We start from the raw sequence: 19,968 nt of genomic DNA on the forward strand, positions 1-19,968 counted from the left end.
GGCAGGCTGCTCTTCCACTTTTTAAATATTAGAGATGACTCATCTGTGTCCGAAATGAAAGTCATCTCATAACATGTTTCTGTTCTCAACCAGATGAACAAACTGTTTACACATACCTAATACAACATTGTGTCATCGTTTATCAATAATCTGCAACACAGATGTTCAGAGTCACTACACCCCAGAGAGCGAGACTGTGTTTTAATTGTTACCGTTTCACATCCAAGATGTGGCCACCCTGTCTGTTCGAATTGATCAGTTCTTTAAGTGCATGAATCAAGAGTAAACTCCAACAACCCAGTGATAACAGCACAAACTTCTAACAAGACCTGCATTGATGGGAAAAAATGCAATACTTGGGGAAAAAGATGAGGGAAAACAGGAAAGAATTTTCATTTTTGGCTCCCAGTCAGGTCAGAGCTGTCTCTCGTACTCACTCCCTTCCCGTTCACTCTCGCCTGTTCCCTTTCCTGTCTTTCTCTTGACTTTCTCTCTCCTACTCCCACTTCTTTCTCACATCTGGAGGGTATCTGCTGTGGCTGGGTGACTCCTTGCTCGCTGTGGGACAGCCTGTGTTTGGACTGGACGTCAGACTTGAGTGCATTTCAGCTAACGTGCGGAAGGGGTAAAGTAAAACTGTATAAACCAGCATGTTGCTTTTGCAGACTTTCCTGCTCCCTGCTTATGGGTGGCTGTTATGGTAAACGGAGCATAGACTTTAGCTTTATGCATCAAGGTCATTCATCCATGCATGACAGTTCTGGCATGTATATTTCAGATGACTATTTAACAGTGCAGTAAATCCACCTCAAAACCTTTGCTCAGCTCAGAAAAAGTAGAGCAAAATGAAAATATGATGACTTTCAAAATGCTCAGAATTTTTTTTTTCACTTTAACGACAATTATATGGTAATATGAGTGGGTTGTTGACCTAGTGATGGCTTTAAACTCCTCCCTGAGCCCTGGATGCTGTTTTCAATCTAGCCATCGACAAGATTGAACAGTCAAGTGCACATCAGGCTTTTTTTTTTCATTGTATGTGGGTGTTCCCATGCTGCTGTTTAAATGTCCTGTGTGTGTGCATTCACTTGTCAGAGTGTTTACCACTGTCCTTCTGGTGCCTGTGGTGAAACAATCTGAAAAGGTTCTTCTTGAGAGCTGCCATGGCTGGAGGTGATAAGGGCTTTTTGAAGGCTTTACCAAACACTAGCCCCGAAAACGCCACTGTCCTTTTGCTTGCCAGACAAATGAAAAGGCTACATTCATATTATTTTATGAAATATACCTGAAACTGATGTTTGTGAATGTATGATTGTTGAATGATTGCAAAGCCAAGCAAGCGAGGCGTAAGGAAGATGCTTACGTTCCTTTTTCAAATTAGCTCTTGCAGTTGGTGAGGACTGAAGCTTCAAACTCAGCAGAGACAAAGGAGCAGAGAGACGGCTTTCTTTCGTTGTTGGCCTGGTACGTAAATAATGCAAACCCTCCAGCAATTAATATACATTTTAGATACAATATCTTTTTTGATTTTGCTAAACCCAAATTGGAAATGACACTGTAGGGAGAGATGAAGGTTGATGGGTTGAAAAAGATCGAGATGTGCTTGCTTTGAAGGGCTACTTCAGTGATTTATTAACTTCCAAAACATTTAACTTGATGGTCAGATTAAAAAGAATCTCTTTTGAAGCAGCATTTTTTTTGTCTCTCGTATGGATAAAAAAAAGAAACTGGGTCCCACACTTCCCATCATGCCATTCAAAAATGTCTACCTGGTTTAAGACTCATAGAAGAAAATACTCATGTGGAAAAGTGTTTTGAACACAGTTGATAAATCAAGGACACATATTTAAATGGATTAAAACAACTGCGAGACTGCAAAAACCTTTCTGAAAAGGTTTCTGGTTGCATTCAAAACGTTTATGTGCACGAAATGTTCAGTTCTTTGTCCTTATTCCAAAAAAAGACCACAAATACTGAGCTGTTAACATTGCTAATATTCTATTACTACTTCTGTTTACATGGAGCCATGATGTCATTTGGCTACGCATCTTCTAACTTTATTACTCTTCAGAGAAAAGCCTGTTCATAGCTTCATGTCTTTCATAATGTTTAAAAATAGGTGTGTCTCTTGTGGGCTTTTCATGAGCTTAGTTCTCTACCCGAGCCTCGCAAACTGTGTAATTGGTTTGTGTACAACTCACAGAGCTGACTGTAAACAGGCAAAAGGCAGTGTGTTGCAAACTGCCATAAAACCCCTTTTAAATAGCATTTTCTGAATTTGTTGTTTACATTTACAAAGAATATCCCTAAAACCCAGATATTGTTATTTATTTGGGCATTTGGGAAAAAGCAATTTTGACTGTTTAAATGATCTGCATCAATTTCCAATTTTCTGAATAATCTGACATTTGCATGTAAACATACTGACTCATGGGAAGGAGTTTCGAGTCTTTGATCATCAGAATATCAAGACCAAAAGTCCATTGCCACGCTAGTGACCATGCTAATATGCTCAAAGGACAATGACAAAATGCTAATATTTCACAGGTTTAATATGTACGCCATCACCACTTAGCTTTTTAGCATGCACAACTTTTGCAGTTAACAGAAAAACATGCAGGTTATTCATAGTTGAGGGTCCATCTTTATTTTGAATACCAGATACGTATAAAAGCCGGAAACAACAAGTTTGATGGTTCACCAAACTGCACAGGCACATTTTCCATGCTTATATATTTTTCTTCCATTTCACCCCTGAGGGGCTCTGTTTCCTCCAGCCACAGTAAACATTATACAGCTGTTTTCACAGACTGAGCAGTACTCACTGTGACTCATGAATTCATTTTGACATTTAGAAAGAAACCAAATGCATGTTATTGTAGAACACTTGGCTCGACAGGCTGCCTGATCTGAGGCAGTTTCTTAGGGTGAGCAAAGTGTTGTGTTTAAAGTTGAAATCACAGGAAATGGTCAAAAATGTAAGCTTTGAGATTTTGAAGAGCTCTACAAAATGTGTGTTTCGAAATAATAAAAAAATTCAGCTTGAACAATACGTTTTTACACTTAAATTTCACTGTTGTGAGTGAGTGAGTGAGTGAGGGAGTTTAGCAGGTGTCCTTCTGGACAGATGTCCTTCTGGACTTGTACAGGTGTATTAGTCAGTGCATCAACCTCATGACTTTGTCGATATTAATTCCACCTTCATCAAAAATGTATTGAAGCAGATCTTTTCATATTCACTGCGACCTCTGGAGCTACTTCAGAATTATTCCTTGTCATTAGTGAGTCCTCCTCAAACAGTTCTACAATATACTGTCACTTTTTATTGGTCCCTTTGTGCAGTGCTTTTTATGTACTGAAGATTTTATTGTCAATGTTTTTATATAAAATTTACTTAATTAGCTTTAATTCGGTTCATGTTTGGGGTTAATACATACATTTTAGTGATTTACTGCTGTTATTCTTTTATACATTGCATGTCGACTATTCAAGAGGTCTGTTAAGCAACTGATTCAATACTCCAGAATGTCTGTATCTGTCCATTATGGTGAAATAAAAAAAAATTGAATTGTTAAAATGACCAGTGGACATAGAAGAAGACATGTTCAACTCAGTCCACAGACTGAGGGTACACTGCACCACTGACTGCTACAGAGCGCTAGTCATCTGTTTATTACATTTTTATTAATACTGAACTGTCCATTGCACGTCCAAATACCGCCAACTTTGACACTGCACTTTGGTGTGAAGCCGATAAGAAGAACAGTTCACGAGATGTGTTCCACATTCAGACGTGAAAGAGCAATTCCCACATTCCCACACTTTGTCCCACTAAATTTATCAAATTACAAAGGATAACAGGACCACTTGTTTTTGAAAGATATCTCCTACAGTGATGAACCCGTAGAGATTCATCACTAACTCTGCAGTTCCCCTCAGTGCTTCAGAGGGTTTTGGCATCTTTCACCTCATTGTGTTGAGTTTAAGGTACATAAGTATACGTTGCCTGCCTTTTTCAGCCACATCCCCTTTTGAGTAAATGAACTTGTTCACTATACAAGCTTGAACTATTTCTGGGTTTCTCTGCATTTTGTGGATAGTAAATGTCAGAATGAGTTGGTTATGAGTCACCGACAGGCAGTGGGCTTCCTCGCACTTTAGGATTACCTTAATGCAAAGTGATGAGGGACAACAGAATGCTACTCCCACCACTTTATTTGGTGTCACCCAACATATACTCAATTACGAAAGTCCTAGAGTAAAACAAAGACACCTACTATTGCTTCAGTATCAAAAAAGTAGCTAAATTGCAAGTTTCATCCATAACCTGATGATTTTAACTTTACTGCATGCACATGTGCTCGTGCAACAGGAGAGCTCAGCAGTGAACATGGCCTTTCCCAAGCCCTCCTTCCTGCGGGCCCTGAGTGTGCTGCTCTTGGCCTCGGTTTTGGTGCGATGCCAGGCCCCTCTGGAACCAGTGGAAGAGGAAGAACCAATAATGGGGACTGACATTGCAAAAGTGGCGACAAAATCTCCGCCTGTCCAGTGTCCATCAGACTGTAGCTGTACATCAGAGGAGGCAGTGGACTGCGCTGGAGTCGACCTCACAGAGTTTCCATCCGATTTGTCAGATAAAATCTGCCGTCTCTTACTGCAGGTCTTGCACACCCACATAGGCAGTAGTAGGCATTTGCATTTTGTAGTTCAGCTCAGAAAGGACTGTGTTACCTGTGCTAAACTCATCATGTTTTCCTCTCTGTGTTTTGTGTCCTGATTTCAGAACAACAAAATCGAGCAGGTAACAGTGGAGCACGTTTCCCATCTGTATCAGCTTGAGACCCTCAACCTTCAGAACAACTGGCTCACTACAGAGGGTAAACACTGTAACACAACATAAACACCTAGCAGGACTCTGGCGTACAGCAAGGGAGCAGATTATAGTCAGACAGTTGGATGCCCACATGTCCTGCTCAGCTCTGAGTCTGTGCTGACTTGTGGAGGCTCAAAACGATGGGTCGATTTGGATGTTGTAACCGACCGTGAATGTTGGTCTTCTACAGCTGTATCCAAACATAGATAACGTGACTCTCAGTTGTGGTCGTCGCCATTTGTGTTTACCAGAGAGATCTTCCATGCTCCAGAATGAGACCGGTGATAGGCCTGGTCGCGTGTCACTCGAAGTGCAGGCAGCCAATCAGAGGAGTGGCTCATAAATAATGAATGAGGCATGCGAAAAAAGCCTGTTCTGTCTGGAGCACCAGAGAGAGGCGGAAGAGAGGACATGGAAATACACATTGCAGTAGATATTTTATTTTTACTTTAAACCACTGATATATCATCTTTGGGGTACCAATACCTCGAATTATATCCCAGAAAGGTGTAAAATATGGGGCCTTTAAGTTGTATTTATAGGGACCAATCTCAATACTGATCAGTTGTTCACATCAGTATCACTTGAAAAGGCAGAAAGTAATGCTCTGAAATGTGGATGCATGCAAACAACATTGCAAGTTCACAGTAACCCTGACCCTTACCAATATAGCTCCAGGTTGCTCTATTAGTCAACCCATTCCATCTACACTAACCACACAATACCCAAACAAAGCGTGAGTCATGTATTCTTGACACTGTTTGTGCAGCTAATGACAGTTGCTCATTACCATTCTGGGGATTCTAAGTTGAAGATACTGTGGCTCTGTTTATTTCTGGCCAGCTGTGATTACTGCTGGTTTTTGTTTTTCTTGCTCAACTGATTGCAGCTTGCCAATTCTTTGGGAATTAAACATTTTGTTGTAACGGGACATACTGTATGTGAGGTAGTGTGGTGAGATTGTGTAATAATAATAATAACTTTATTTGTATAGCACTTATCTAAACGAGGTTACAAAGTGCTTCACACAAACCTGATCACAGTTTGTATGTATACAAAAGAAAAGACTACATATGTTCTTACATCTTTAAGTACACTTGCAATCTGGAATCATTTATTGCCAAATCATTTTCGAATCCAAATCTTCCTAACTTTGCTGTCAACTTCCTGAAATTCACTTTGTGACAAATTGGCTGTGCCGAGAGTCAGTTAACTAAAAACTCTTCCTTTTTCCAACTGGCTCAGACAGATCACTTTCCTATTCCAGTCCTAACTTTTAGACACCACAATTATAAATATATAATAAATATAGTTAAATATGACCAAGATCTAAAAGAGTGTAGTGTAAAAATGTTACTTAAAACTGGATAGTCCATTTTGTCCATTTTGATGAAAATTGCTGGGACCATTTTGGACAATGTAGGTACATAACTCAACAAAATATATAAGATAGGTCTAGTTGCTTGTATATATTTAATGTGGAAACACAATTTATTAAACCTTAAATTACCAATTAAATCTTAAATTACTTGAACAAAACTGTTCAGGAACATACTGAATTTGTTTTAAATGTCATGGTGTTACCAGTGCCTAACTGAGACAAAATCAACAAAGTACATAATAAACTAACTATGAGTCAGTGAACTGAAGACATCTGAAATTCGAAACTTACTAAAACAAAAACCATTGCGGTATGTTTTTCTCTTGACAGGCCTTGAAGATGAAGGTTTTGAGATGCTGGAAGAGCTAGCTTATTTATACTTGGCGAATAACAAGGTGAGCCAAATGTTTGTTCTACCAGCCGCAATCATGCAACAGCAAGTTCATCTTTTACAGTTTCATCTTCCTGTTCTATTCTGTTATAGTACCGTGACATAGTGCCAGCTGGCCGAGAGAGGTGGCAGTCATACGCTCTGTGTGAGCTTATGCTTGTAATGACTCTCAGTATGTCTGTGCCAGCTGGTCAGAGCTAAAATGTTACTGACCCTTTTGGACACAGAGAAAAGAGAAAAGATGGCCAGATTTGTTTGTGCCTTTACAGGGATGAATATGCAAACAGGATACAGGAAGAATAGGGGATTTTAAAGTGCTCCCTAAGCCTCAAAGACACCCATGCTGCTTTAATCCATAAACCATATTATAAAAAAAAGAGAGCTCTAAATGAACATCTAATCTCACCAGTGCTTCCCGGATTTCTATATTCACTGCTTTTTTTACGGTGAAGTTGTACTTGTGGTAAACTGTGCTGTTTCATGAAGGGGTACACAGATTGCCTTTCTTCTTTGGAGATGATGGACAAGCTGTAGCAAAGAAAATATTAGAAAAACCACAAGAATGTATTATTGTTGCTTTTCAAAACATCCCTGTTTGTAATTATCTACGGTTAGAAAAGAGTAAGAGTCGAGCAGCTTTGTAAGACTGTCCGTTTTGAGATAAATGCTATCATTACCATATTAGCATGCTCATGTCAAATCTCCACGTATACACTGTTTACCATGATCACCATCTTAGTGCTAACATTTTCTAATTTGCACTTATATAGCCGAGGCTGCTGGCAATAACATTTATTTTGCAGGTATTGGGACATCATCATTTTGACGTCATGGTGGCACTGGATAAAAAGTTAAAGGATGCCCAAAGTTATTAATGCTCATCTTCAGGGGACAACTAGATGTTGAGTCTTAACTAGTTAAAACTAGTTCAAAGTTAAAATTCTTGATGAATGTCTGTACCAAACCATCCAGAAGATTTTGTGTTTCCCTGGATCGTTGACAGCAGACATTTAACACAAACCACAAAATGTCTGCAATTGGTGGTCTGTCTGAATAAGTGACCAAGCGACCAACATTGTATCTCAGGAGCCCCACCACCAGCTAGGCTAAAATACCTATTTATATCAGGGAAAGATTGTGGTTATAGTTGAAAGAAAAAGTAACCTTTGACAAAGAGGATGAAAACTGCAGACTCCAGTTTCAAAGACACTCAGACACTGTTTGTCCACTAAGAGTTTTTGCAGCATCATAACAGGATATTTGTTTTCTTTTACTTGCAGCTTACTTCAGCACCAAAGGTCTTACCCCCCTCTTTGGTTAGTGCTGATTTTGCTGCGAATGAGCTTTCAAAGATCTACCCATATACGTTTGGCCATAAACCAAAACTGAGGTACGAATGTGTGTATCTGTGTAAATGTATCCCTTCTTTCTGGAAGTTTTATGTCCAGTTACACATTGCAGTATCCCTTGTGGCTCCCAGGTCTGTGTATCTCCATAACAACAAGCTGACTGATGCAGGGCTTCCTGATCACATGTTCAATGCTTCTGACAATCTGGATATCCTAACATTGTCAAGCAACTTCCTGCGGGTTGTACCCAAGAACCTGCCCTCCAGCCTTTATCGTCTTCATCTAAAGGTATGGCACCTGTACCATTGCATACTACCAGGAGAGTAGAGAATAATATAAGATACCAGATGGTTTTCCAGCTTAAGTTTGCACTTAGATGTTGGGTGGATGACATCTGTGTCTTTAACTCATGAATATGGCCATGATGCTAACATTTGGATTGTTCCTGTGGTTACAGAGTAATAAGTTGGAGAAAATCCCAGCTGGGGCTTTTGACAACTTGAAAAACCTAAGAGAGTTGTATCTCCAGAACAATCTGCTCAGCAATGAGGGCATGGACAACGAGACTTTCAGGTGGAAAAATCCTCACTCACAGACCCTCAGTGGTTAATATATTGTTAATATATTCAAGCATGCTGATGCTATGGCCCTGTGTAAAGCCTTAATGGCACCACAACGCATTGATTACAAATTAATTTATGTGTGAACTCTTGTGTTGCAGCAGCAGAGAGAAAGCAACACAGTTCAGGATCAGAGAACTGATTTGATGACTTCCTCTCCCTCTCTTCTGGTAGCCAACTGAACAGCCTGGAGTGCCTGGATTTGTCAAATAACAATCTGAGCGTCGTCCCCAAGGGTCTGCCTCGCAATCTAGTGCTGCTTCACCTGGAGAAGAATTCCATCCGCAGCATCCCCGGAGACGCTCTTATCTCTGTCCGAAACCTTGAGTACTTGCTTCTCCACAATAACAACATCCGCTCCCGTTCCATCCACCCAGGTGCCTTCCAGGTACGTTTCTCTTTCATTTCATATTCTCTTAGATCTTTCACAGAATCACACGATCGTGTAATAACATGATGATTTTATCGAGGATTTTCAATTGTAAGAAAGCCCTTGATGAGATGATATTCTCCACTGCTTCACATTTGACATTTTGAATTTCTTCGTAATAATGGATCACTTTTGAATATTTTATTTGCTTTTTCACCAGGGTTTAAAGAAGCTGCATACTCTACACATGTATAACAATTTGCTGGAGCGGGTTCCCCGGGGCTTGCCTCGACGGGCCAAGACCCTAATGCTGCTCCACAACTCGATTTCTGAACTTGGCCGGAATGACCTGGCCCTGCTTTACACCCTAACGGAGCTCAATCTTAGCTACAACAAGCTGACCAACCAAAATGTTCACAGAGAAGCCTTCAGGAAGCTGCGCGAATTGGAAAGACTGGACCTGTCGGGGAACAACTTTCACTCCATGCCCCTGGGTCTTCCGCGCAGCCTGCAGGTGCTCGAAATCAAGAACAATCAGATCAACTCTATTCCGGATGGTGCACTGACGGGCATGGAGAAGCTACAAAAGATCATCCTGAGTAACAACCAGTTGAAACTGAACTCAGTCTACCAAGGAGCTTGGATGGAGCTCAGTGCGCTCACAGTGAGTGTCTGATGGGGGACACAGATCAGATAATAGTGGAAGACGTTAGCCCTAGTTGTCCACTGCATAAACTTACTTCTCGTAACATGGGGCTTCTCATAGCATCAATATTTCTGACAGTTATGAGGCTCCTTTTACTAGCTCCTTCTTGTGCTCCCACTGAATTTTACAAACATTGATGTTTACCATTAAAAGAGCAAAAGTAAGGCTGACTATAGCTTTTCTATGCAAGTGAATCAAGATCAACGGCACTGCTCTGAAACCAGGAAAGTGCATTTCAGTGCTACTGGGCCTGTCATATACAGAGGAGAGGGTCATGTCTGTGGCCCATGGTTATTTCTGATATTGAGTGAAAGTAATTGGTAGACATTTGGTAAAAGGACTTTGGGGACCTTGGTAATATGGGCAGAAGTTTTATCAAATACTGAAAGTGTCAGCAGTAGCCATCAAGAAAAGTATAAAAGTGTGCACTACTGAATTATCTCAGCAGCAAGCCTGCAGCCAGCTAAGCCCAAGAGGAAAACCTGTCTATCAGGCACCACCTGCACTGATTTGTCACACAGCATGTGTGAGTGTTGTATTTAAGGTTGCAAAACTTGCATTGCAATCACTGGCAATTGGAGTGGTAATATATAAAAGTGGAGATGGCAGGCAGGAGCTTTTGTCAAGATTGCACTACAGGGTTGTGACTAATTCCTGAAAAAAGTATCTATATCACCTCCTCAGTAGCAACAAAATATAGCTTAAGTGGAAGCAAGAAACAGAACCTTTGACAGTGGCTATAAATTGTCTTGATTCTTTGCAACCTGCAGTGCAAAATGGCTATAAGTAACATATTGAGTATAAAACATATTTCTGCATATTGCCTCTTATTTAAGAATGATTTAACATACAGATCAGCGAAAATGCTTTATTATGCTTGATTATTTACGATGCCTCTTGTAATTTTAGACATTAGATCTGTCTGCCAACCAGCTGTCGCACATCCCCTCGGACCTTCCTGAGTCTCTGGAGTACCTTCACCTACAAAGTAATCGCATCTCCACTGTTCCTGCTTCAGCATTCGAAGGCACTCCGAACATCAAAGGCATCTTCCTCCGGTAAGGGCCATGCAAACTATTTGTTAGTCTCAGTCATATGTTCCTTCTAATAGTCAGGCGCTCATCAACACTCCATCCATCCAACATGTTTGTTTGCACAAACTTAGTTTGCTTCAAAGTAATTGCACGAGACATGAAGTAGAGGATAGACCTTAACCCTCCTCATGGTCCTCAGGGGTTTATGGAAATATCCTGTGGCTCCTTACATTATGTTTCTTGTCCATTTGGATTGATCCCAACTCAGGAAACATTATACAAGTGTGACCGAATCATAGCTGTGAGGAGATTGATGCTTTTATTTAAAGAGATAGCTCACAGAAAAAAGAAAATTCACTCATTATCTACTCACCACTATGCCGATGGAGGGGTGGGTGAATTGTTTGAGTCCACAAAACACTCTTGGAGTTTCAGGGGTAAACAGAGTTGCAGCCGAATCCCATTGAGGTAAATGGTGACCACTTGTGCGGTGTTGCGAATGTGAATTAGGCTCCAGAGGAGGATATCAGAGGACCTTTAGGCTTAAAACATGGTGTAAATAAACAGTCAGTGGGGGTAGGGAAGTGTGTCTTCAGTCTGTGGACGAGTTGGTGTTTTGTTAAGTGCCCGTGCATGGAAGTGCAGTGTCAGATTTTGTGCGATTCGGACACGCAAAATGCTCAATATTAAAAATCTTTGATAACACGGGTGACTGGTGGCTGCAACTCTTCAAAGTATGTACCAGGCATGTTGAAGACAACAGCAACAACAACTGATTCTCCAATTTTGCAATTCTGCTTACTGAGTCGAGTTTCACTGACCATTGAATAAACAGGTGAACAGCTCTTAGTGCAGCATCAGTGGCTTCAGGGTTCTGTTGACCTGCAGCAGGTCTTCACTTTCCGCAGCTCAGTTACTGCAGGCCACTGTTACATTTTCCAGAAACAAAGCTGCAACCAGCTCTACCACAGGCCAAGCAAACAGCCCATTCCATACAGGCAGGTTTAGAATGGACACTGCACTATTAAGTGGTAAATCTAATCTAGGAATATTTTGAAATTTTGGGGAATAAGCTTACTTAATAGTATGTGAGTTCGCTAAACACAAAGACTGGAAACAGGGGGAAACAGCTGACCCTGCCCTTTCAAAAAGTAAGGAAATCTGCCTTGCAGTACTTTTAAAGGAAACTAATTATCACATTATATTTTCAAAACTCAAGTGTAAAATCCCCGCTGTGGTTTTATAGGGGTCATGTGCTGTTGCTTTATATTAACTGTGGAGACCTCAGATTGTTATAAATCTTATGTAACTCCTGCCAAGAAAGTCAATAAGCACATTTTCATAACTGTCAAACCTGGTATTTACATTTGTGAAACATACTGTGATACACATAGAGATTATAGCCGTTCAAATTTTTGTTTATAAAGTCTTCTTTTTACATTTCAAGGCATAATCTAAACTCATAGAAAATGATATACTTTTTACAAGAAATTCCTCTTCTGTTACTAATCAACTAAATTTATTGTGTTGGACTGAGCTTCATTTTGCAGAGTGCTGATATCTAATCTCCCCATCTCCTCTAACTTGTGTGCATTCAGCAAATTTTCCACTTTGGTTTGTTTCACATAGTGCAGGCTTATGCCCGCAAGCAGAGCAGCTGAAAGCAGCTGTCAGACGGCAGAGCAAAGAGGTTACAGACAAACGCTTCCAAGGATTTTGTTCTGTTTGGTTTTCAGTCTGACCTCAACCTAGCTGCTTTATTGCTCGTGTTCACGGGCCTTGACCCTTCCAGGCTGTTGTCCTCTTCATGTTGTTCATATCAGCTGCTGACCCATTTCATTCATTATTTTGCATCAGTGAAGGAAGGGGAAAAAGGATTTGTGTGTGTGTGCGTGTGTGTGTGTTTATTGCATGTCCATATGCATTGCATGTTGGCTAGCTGTTAAAGTTCATAGACAACATTTGCAAGCATTTTCACTGATGGATGAGAGTAGATGCAGTTGATTTCAGGTTAAATTAGATGAAATACTTTGATGTAAAGTGAGCACATATATGTGTTGTGGGTGTTGCTCAGTGTGAAATATGTGCTCAACAGATGGATCCCACTGTACTGATCCCTGAGTGGAGAGATGACAGATGACATTTGTGAATGTCAACTGCTGTTAAACCCTCGCCTTCTCACATACATTTCCTCTCTTTGTCTCCCATGAAGGTTTAACCGCCTGTCTGTGAACTCTGTGGATGAGAGCTCTTTCGCCCACCTGTCCAACTTGCAAGTGCTGGACATTGGCACAGCAAACACTGACCTTCCCTTTAAAGGAGACGACATGGAGGGCGATATGATGATGGAGGAGGAGCAGGAAACATAAGAGACGCTTAATTAAACTGGACTTGATTGTGTGAAGGACAGAAATATTATCTAAATGGGAATGAACCTGTGAATGTAGTTGTCCTGGTTCATTATCGTATTGTGCTGAGTGGCAGAGTCACATGTTTCTGGTGCAGGATACCAGATGAAGTTACTTTAGTTTCCATTGTATGGGCTGGTTAGTATATCTTTATATCTGAGCTTTCATATTGTATTGACTGTTGCCGTACAACATCTTTCTATCGTTTACATTTTGTTATTCTGCTTTATTCTAAGAAAAATCTATTCACGAATTTTCCTTTGAAAATGTCTCTGTATCAAAATGAAAAATTAGTTTGCACCTTTAAGCAGATGTTTATACTTTGTGCATCTTAATGCATGCTTTCATTTGGTTTATGGCTGTCCCTTCTCCCTGGCTTACTCAATTGATTTTACTAGAAATACTGTGAAACTATTTGTGTTTTAACAAGAGTGGCCAGATAAGCAGTTGGACTCCCACTGAAACCAACACACCCACAGTGGCTGTTGAATGAAACACTGCAAGTCTCAAACATGGCTTTATTTCAATTTGAATGAGTAATCTATTGGTTAGTTACTTTAGAGCAGTCAATCAATCTCTCGAGCCAGAGGTGATTTTATTATATCAACCCTCCAAAAGTCTTAAGTATTTATTATGATATTAAGTAGAAAAGAAAAATAACAGAGCAAAAGATAACATTAAAGAACCTTTAAAGTAACAATCCTTAAAATTGTCAGTACAATAAATACTTATATATACATATTTATACATTTTTATAAATATTCATTATATAGGCACTGTATTCCTTAAAGGTTCAGTGTGTTGGATTTAGTGGCATCTAGCGGTGGTGTCACATTTGCATCTAGCTGAATACCCCAGAGACTTAACCCCACTCCAAGCGTGTAGAAGAAGGAAAGTCAAAAGGAAAAAAAAAATATTATGAAAGGTCCTTTGTGAAACCAGTGTCCAGTTTGTTTGTTGTGGGCTACTGTAGAAACATGGTAGACAACTTGGAAGATCCTCTTCCAAGTTGTCTACCATGTTACCTGATGTAGATAGAAAGGTCTCATTCTAAAGTATGAAAATGCAATAATTCTTAGTTTCAGGGATTTTACAGACATGAAAACATCTGCTGATACATCCTCCTAAATCCTACACACTGGACCTTTAAGTTTAAGTTGTTATGGTTACTGGCAGTGTTCATTTCTCAGGTGGCATACACTGCTCAAGAGATCACAGAGCATGGTGCCTAGACATCCTGATGTGTTGCACAATGCAGTACAACCAAGACTGTTAACTAAAACATTGTGACATCATAGATTAGCACAAAAATGTGTTGGCCGTGCTCAGAAGCAGATCTTTTTGCTGTTCTTCTTCTTCTTCTTCTTACATTGTCAGTTGTGTGTCTGTTGCTCCCAGCATCCAATACATGTATCATACAAAAATGTACATTCTGTTGCCCCCAGTAACTAAATCAAACCAGGACTGAAATCGTAAGGTTTGCAAGTTTAGCTTGACAATTTTTACCTCATGAATAATTTGAATTATTAATCTAATTAAATTGGATCTCTAGAATTTCTCTTTCAATTGACAAATTGTAATAAGAGTGCTGTTTCAGCACTACTTTCAAATCAATCCGATGGTGTTTAGTGTGACACACAGCCAGTGAAGTATTTGTTTTGGTACAGTAATATCCATTAAATGCAGTGATTTACCTACAATGTGGAGGATGTTAGACATATCTTTTCAGATTCTTTAACTTGTGAATGACATATTCAAAACATAAACCGATTTCAGCTTCAATGCTACTTCAGTCTGCACCAGTTTTATATAAGAAGATGGAACGTATTTAGATATGACATTTAAAATATCACTCACTATATTGCTATGATTTCAGTGTCACTTTCACATACAGCAGTATTGTACTGTCACATATACGGTCATCAAACACACCAATAAATAATTTGAAAAGACTTTGCATTTCTGAACATTCACCAGAACATCTGATCACTATCTCAGCAGGTTCAGCGTCACTGATCATTTCTGCAGGTAGTGCAGATATCGGTCTCATTCTGGCGCAACCATTCAACGGCTATTTTGCTGCAGCACACTGAGCTTCTCTCAAATAATCTTGGTGACTCACTATGCACCCAAGTGGGAAGAGAGATGTGGGAGATGGTGTGACGATGAAGAGCCAGCAGTGCACTGATGTCGTCAGCCAACTAGTCATTTATAGCTTAGAAAGGTTCCAAACATTGAAATGACTCAGTGGCAGCCATGATAAGAGCCGGTCCAATTTTCGAAATAGTACGGAAATGAGCCTCAGTGCTTCCCTTTTTTAATCTCCTTTAACATAAGGTACACAGGTCATCCTTCATGATAGGAAATGATAATGCTTTCCAACAATTCCTTGTGACAACCACATTTATCATTGCCACACATTAATAACATCCATTACATTACATGTCTTTTTTTTTTCCACCATTCACCATCGTACAATTATTGGCTAGTATTGTCAGCGCAGTCAGATTTTTTTGGCACCAAGTCTACTTCACATCTTTCCTTCACCTCATGATGTTTTCTGTTGAGGTAGTTCTATAATGCTGGTGTATGTTTGAGTCTTCATTTTTCTGGTAAGTGTGTTTTTAAGTTGTTGTTTGAGATCTCATGATTGACAGCTGAAAGTGACTGTGATTGGTGGGGTGAGTGGACTTGTAGGACCTTGATACCAAGACTCCGCCCCTTCATCACTGCTGCACAGACTCTGGCTCCAAATGACGTCAGCAGCATAAGATAACACCATCTGCATCCAGGATGTTTTTGACATTGTCATCATCTTTGTTTACAGTTACTGATCCCCACTCACACTTTGTGTTGAGTGTGCTCGGACATGGCTCCAGATCAGGAGGATAACAGCGGAAACGTTTTGCTAAAACACATGGTGTAAATGACACAGTTTCAAATCGGAAAGTTTTAAAGTTCAGCCTGAGGTAACAAGGTATTTTTCCAAATTTAGAGTGTGCAATTTGGTGTAGGAATGTTTGATCTGTAAGAAAGTGAGACAGAGAGTTCCTGCGAAAATCTGAACTCTGTGGTTCCTCACATGTACACAGTGAAGGCATATAGCTACGAGAAAAAGAGGTACTTGTATGAATGAAGCAGGTTAAAAACCTCATGTTGTGGGTGGTGCACCTTGAAAAGTAATTCAGTCCTGACAGTGTTTAACTACAAGATCTGTCAAACTCCGACTGCTGCAGCCTCATATTACCTCTGGCTGAACTTTGCAATGTACTTTTGCATCGCCTGAAGACTGTAAGCCGAAGTCACTCTGCATCTAGAGCGCACTAAATTCACTTGGTCCACAAATTCCCACAATAGAATAACCGTAACATGTTCACTCATTTCTTGTGACAAAACTAGGCTGCAAAGCTTTGCTTGTTTTATGTAGATAATAAAAAAAACAGATGATGATGCTCAACAATGATGTATGATATATAACAGTAAAATGTTCTGATCACTGTGCTCACTATACAACAAAGTAATGAACAAAGGAATATAATTTGTCCCCCATGTATTTCTGTGAGGGTGTCAGTACTTTATGGAGGAATACAGAGACCAGTACGTGTTTCCACAGACACAGAGTGTATAATCACAGACCTGAAAACATCCAAGCCTAACATTCACATGAATGACTTCAGGCAGTGGATCATGTCGACAGGTTATATCAACCAGTGCATCAGAAGTTCATGTGCTGTTGGTATCAAATGATACAGGCCATTGCAAACAGAAGCAAATAAACTCACTCAACCTACATACAAGAGCCACTTGGTTTACGTTACATTACCAGTAGATGTTTTGAGGCTGTTCAAGTGCCAGGGAAGTTTAACTCAATGAAGCCATGAAACCTTTAAAATCTCTATCCTACTGCATGTTTGTACGCTAAATCATGACCACAGTGGAAGTTTGGTGAAATCGCTCCTCCTGTTCCTCAGTCAGCCTGTAGCACCACCAGCGTTGTTAAGGCAAAATTAAACAATTAGGACATTTCACTTTGCCTCCTTGCCATTCAGCTCACACCAGACTCTTGCAGTCCTGACTCGTCTCTTATATGACTCAAATAACTGGCTGTTTGCAGTAGTATAAAACAAAGTAAACACTTGTCTTATTAACATGTTGCACAGAAAACAAAAAAGAAACCAGCAAATCATATAAAATGTAGATATCAAATAGAAATCAGTTCATCAATGTAAGTACTCACGTGTGCTTTCAGAGTCTGGGAGTTTAGTAGTTCAACCTGAAGGTCCAGACGAAGGACATTTAATATTTATAGAATTATCTGTTCATTTTAATCAAACACATGCTGTGAAGATGAGCTCAGTCGTCCTGTCCTCCCACCTGTACTGGTGTTCTTTGCTCCGAGGCTCTGATCAGCACAACTACACAGTCAACACATAAACCTCCAGTGGGAGGCTATACGTTGGTCTCAAGGCCATTCATGTCAATGGTGCACTGTTCTTTGCCCTTCTTCAGGTGCCTTGGAGGAATCGGTGGCTTCTTCCTCTCTGTCAGCGGCCGCACGCCCTCTTCAAGCTGCATGAGCCGGGCCACGTCAGGAGGGAGGAGCTCATGTTTGATCCCTGAGGAAGGGGGCCGGTAGTTGCCATTGTTGTTGTGACAGTTCATCAAAGGTGGGGTGCTCAGGGTGGGTTTGGTCTCGCAGATCAGTGGCACCTGGGGGGGTCAAGGGAGGAAGTTGTGGGATGATCAGAGTTTAAGATGTAAGGAAGGAAACAAAGATATTATATGAAATCATAAAATTGAGTTTGACAATAACTTTTCAATAACTGCAAAGAAATGAATCCTTCCTTCCTTAATTTCTGCTATTATGGAGTATTTACCAAAAACTAAACCGGATAAGTAACATGTGGCAGAAAATAAATCTCTGGCCATACCAAAGACTGTAATTAAAGATGGACGACACATCTCCACTTCCTCTTGTTTTAGAAAAATGAGGCTAAGATATCATGATGCTTCACCCCGTTCTTATTGCATCAAATATTGAAAACCAAACTTACTGGGAAAAGTAAGGTTTTGACAAATAAGAACTACCTAAAATGACAGAGACCATCTTTGAGAGAAAATTATTTGACGTGTATTTTGACTTTTGACTTTGGTCCATATCCCATCCACTAACATGGAGGAAGCATGTTTTTTAACCAGTATTACGCAGAGCCATTATGAGGTGATCAAGATGATATGGCTTCTCTTATGGAAGTTGTCATGACGTTCAACTTTATATACAGTCTATCCAGCAGTGTTTTCCAAAATACTTTTTAGTTTTGGGGGGTTTTGTGGGGTGTGTTGGGGATGCCACCTGTAAACGTAGTTGAGGTGATGCATTTTAAAACTACAACATTGTTGTGTGGCTGTAGCTTCAGTACTGCCAGCACACTGGGGTCCATATTTCATTGTAACAGCTTGATCATGCAAGTGGACAGCTCTGAGTACGTCACTTCACACCTGGCATTAGAAGATGTCTCAAGACATATCTCGAGGGACCACTTGCGATCGGTTCTCACTTTCCTGCTCTGTATGCAGATACACATGTGGATCCTTTCTGTTATCAAAGACAAAAAGAGAAAATACCCTTAACTCACCCCATCTCCCTCTTGCAAGAAGTCTTTCCTGCAGATGTGTGCCATGATGCCTGTAGCCAAAGCATCGCCCATTACATTCACCATGGTGCGGAATCTGTCTCTGTAGAGGGGGTAGACATCGAGGAGAGAATATGAACAACTGGACCAGAAACATTATTTCATACACTATTTCTGGACATTTTGGCCTGAAGGAAACTGACATGATTAAAAGGGGACTCATCTGTTTTTGCTCTTGTTTGATTAGTTTGAATCTGTTCCGCAAAAGTGATGGAGGTATACACACATGGTACTTACAGTGCCCAGTCTACTGCAATAATAAGAGTGATGTCATCGGTTGGCAACCCAACGGATGTTAGCACTATCACCATGGTGACCAGTCCGGCTTGAGGTATCCCTGCAGCACCAATGCTGGCTGCAGTGGCTGTGATGCTGGTAGAGAAATGGAATGTCAGTATGATTATAGAACGAAACCTTATTCCCTTAATTGATACAAACCCTCACATGTGGCTCCCTCTGAGGTTTCTATGGTTTTTTCCCCTGTTAATACCGGGGGTGGGGGTGGTTTGGTAGTTTTTCCTTGCTCTTGTTGAGAGTTAAGGACAGAAGATGTCGCACCTTGTTAAGACCTATGAGACAAATTGTCATTTGTGAATATGGACAATACAAATAAAATTTGATTTGATTGATACATATAGTAATAGTTTATGCCTAGGGACTACAAAAGGAAATTTACTCTTTGTTTGAGATTTAGGAATTTATGTATTTTAACCATTTCTAAACTACCAAACACCTTTTCATTTCATTGATGTTTCCACAAGAGTTGTATGTCGCGTCTTAATTAATCTAATTGCAATTCTTAATTCTCATCACAGAACATTGCTTTTCTGACTTTGTAAGTCATGGGGCTATTTTGTGACCGTGCCGCACGCTGCAAGCACATTTAACTGACAAAAACAATATATTGAATTGTTGTCTTTAACATTTGTTGAGTAATTTGCCTGATGCTTCCTTTTTTTAATTAAAGCCATTCGGTGAAGTGCCTAGAGATAATGTTTGTTGTCATTTGACGCGATATAAAATTAAATTTGAAAATTCTGGTGTGGCGCCCCATGTGGTCACATATAATATAGACACTGGTGGACTAGGCCAGTATCCTCCAGTATATAATATTTTTTTCATGCCAAGCCAACAACATCAATG

At 40.1% G+C, this 19,968-nt stretch overlaps 2 protein-coding genes across 2 annotated transcripts in view; one reads left to right on the plus strand and one right to left on the minus strand.

Annotated features, from left to right (window-relative positions):
* The first annotated feature begins 465 nt into the window (after positions 1-465).
* podn (podocan) lies at positions 466-15,084 on the plus strand. The gene is made up of 12 exons (XM_035176463.2): positions 466-625; positions 1,382-1,464; positions 4,373-4,660; positions 4,784-4,877; positions 6,585-6,649; positions 7,926-8,035; positions 8,126-8,282; positions 8,452-8,567; positions 8,789-9,002; positions 9,205-9,648; positions 10,600-10,748; positions 12,937-15,084. Exons 3-12 carry the CDS (start codon positions 4,391-4,393, stop codon positions 13,091-13,093), a joined length of 1,776 nt encoding a protein of 591 aa, XP_035032354.1. The 5' UTR covers positions 466-625; positions 1,382-1,464; positions 4,373-4,390; the 3' UTR covers positions 13,094-15,084.
* Positions 15,085-15,517: 433 nt separating this feature from the next.
* The window catches only part of slc1a7b (solute carrier family 1 member 7b), a 38,724-nt gene continuing 34,273 nt past the window's right edge, over positions 15,518-19,968 (minus strand). The window contains exons 9-11 of the mRNA XM_035176464.2: positions 19,063-19,197; positions 18,769-18,868; positions 15,518-17,842 (exon numbers count right to left, since the gene is read on the minus strand). Of these exons, the coding sequence (XP_035032355.1) occupies positions 17,582-17,842; positions 18,769-18,868; positions 19,063-19,197 (496 nt within the window). The 3' untranslated portion in view covers positions 15,518-17,581. The remainder of the gene's footprint in view (positions 17,843-18,768; positions 18,869-19,062; positions 19,198-19,968) is intronic.

This window comes from Hippoglossus stenolepis, chromosome 14, assembly GCF_022539355.2.
Source record: "Hippoglossus stenolepis isolate QCI-W04-F060 chromosome 14, HSTE1.2, whole genome shotgun sequence".
Taxonomy (NCBI): domain Eukaryota; kingdom Metazoa; phylum Chordata; class Actinopteri; order Pleuronectiformes; family Pleuronectidae; genus Hippoglossus; species Hippoglossus stenolepis.